Source organism: Citrus clementina, unplaced genomic scaffold, assembly GCF_000493195.1.
Source record: "Citrus clementina cultivar Clemenules unplaced genomic scaffold, Citrus_clementina_v1.0 scaffold_6, whole genome shotgun sequence".
Classification (NCBI taxonomy): Eukaryota; Viridiplantae; Streptophyta; class Magnoliopsida; order Sapindales; family Rutaceae; genus Citrus; species Citrus x clementina.
The window spans coordinates 1,824,528-1,826,182 of NW_006262139.1; the positions used below are offsets into that span (position 1 = coordinate 1,824,528).

Genomic DNA, 1,655 nt, shown 5'->3' on the forward strand with positions numbered 1-1,655 from the left:
ATCCACTAGTTCAAGGGACTTTAGGTGGCGGCTGCACAATTTTTTTTTTTTAAATATTGAGATCTTGTACAAAAAATTGTGACGTTGTATAGGCAAACAAGGTTACTCTCCAAGGATAATAGGCTCAAAAACTCGCTTGGTCTTTTCATAACATGTACATTCCTCCAAATGGCTTAATCAATTTCACTCATTCAATTTCTCAATTTACGTTTCAACATGCAAAGGGAAAAACATAGTATAACATAACTCAAGGCCAAAGATAATACGAATACCAAAATTTGAAAATCATCATGTTATCCAATGTTAAAATATCACACCGAAAAATAATTTTTTTTTTTTAAGAAAACACTAAAAAATTGGAACTAATTGCAGAAACTTAAGTAGATGATTAAGAGAAAAAGAGAAAAAGACTGAAAACAAAAAGTTAGAAACATTTCTTTTTTGGAAGAAAACACAAAAGTTAAGAAGATGCGTTTCTAGAGACACTACATTCTATATTTTGCCATCTTCGACTCAAACTTTTATCCAAAGTTAGTCTTTACAACAAAAATTAGTAAAAACATCACTAGGACTAAGACATTCCACAATTATCAACTATTCCCTCCCCCCAACCTGAAGGAGACATTGTCTTCAATGTCTAAAGAAATGAGTAGAGTTTAGAAGATATCATCTGGCCACTGCTGGAAATATTTACAGACGGAGAGTTAAATCTAATTTACACTTTTTACGAGAGTTAGTGCCATCATCATCCGTTGCCCAATCCAACGCCAAAGTCATGGGATCTGACTCTGGTTTGTAAGCTTGCAAAAGATCAAGTAACTCATTAGCAGTAGGAGCCCAAATGAAGAGTTTTTTCACTGAGGATGTAATGAAATAATTTTTTATTGCATGATTAAGAAATGTTATTAATCCATCATAAAAGTTATTAACATTTAACAAACCGATGGGTTTTTTATGGACATTCAAATGGGCCCAAGAAGCAAATGTAATTAGCGACTCCAAAGTTACAAGGTCTCCTGGCAAGAAAATAAAAGCGTCAGCATGATTCAACATTTCAAATATTCTTTCTTGCATACCTGAGACAACTAACTCTTCTCTAGTTGGTGAGTCTGGTAGACATCCTAAAGGTTTTAAGGCTTTTGGAATGATGCCTAGCACTTGGCTACCTCGAACGAAAGCAACTTCAGAGACAAGCTTTGACAACCCTCGGTCACCTCCTCCACATACAAGATGTAGTTTCCTCTCTGCTATAACACGACCAAGATCTATGGCTGCCTGAACGAACTCCTTATACTTTCCATAACGAAATCCAAAAAGCACACAAATGTTTTTAAGTTGACTACTTGAAGTTGGTGCCATTAGAACAATTCTAAAAAGAAACAATTTGTGAGTGCTTGAAAAGAAGTTCCTATTTAAGATCTTGGTGACGGACATAATGATATACATCTGTAAATAGGGTGATGTGTTTGTCAAATGACGCATGAAGCTTTTAGCTTAATAATTCAAAGACAACCAGTGAAAAGAAAAAGTAAACAGTGATTAGATAAAATAAAGAAAAAAAAACACAATAATAATAATAATGCAAAAGATAAAATAACAGTAAAATAAAAGGATATTTACTGGTAGTTGTGATTGTGGCTCACATCTTCCTCTGG

At 33.9% G+C, this 1,655-nt stretch overlaps 1 protein-coding gene across 1 annotated transcript in view; it reads right to left on the bottom strand.

Annotated features, from left to right (window-relative positions):
* LOC112097225 (cytokinin riboside 5'-monophosphate phosphoribohydrolase LOG7-like) overlaps positions 1–1,359 on the bottom strand; it is a 4,059-nt gene extending 2,700 nt beyond the window's left edge. The window contains exons 1-3 of the mRNA XM_024181869.1: positions 1,077–1,359; positions 942–1,016; positions 720–857 (exon numbers count right to left, since the gene is read on the bottom strand). Coding sequence (XP_024037637.1) covers positions 720–857; positions 942–1,016; positions 1,077–1,359 — 496 coding nt within the window. The remainder of the gene's footprint in view (positions 1–719; positions 858–941; positions 1,017–1,076) is intronic.
* Positions 1,360–1,655: the final 296 nt, after the last annotated feature.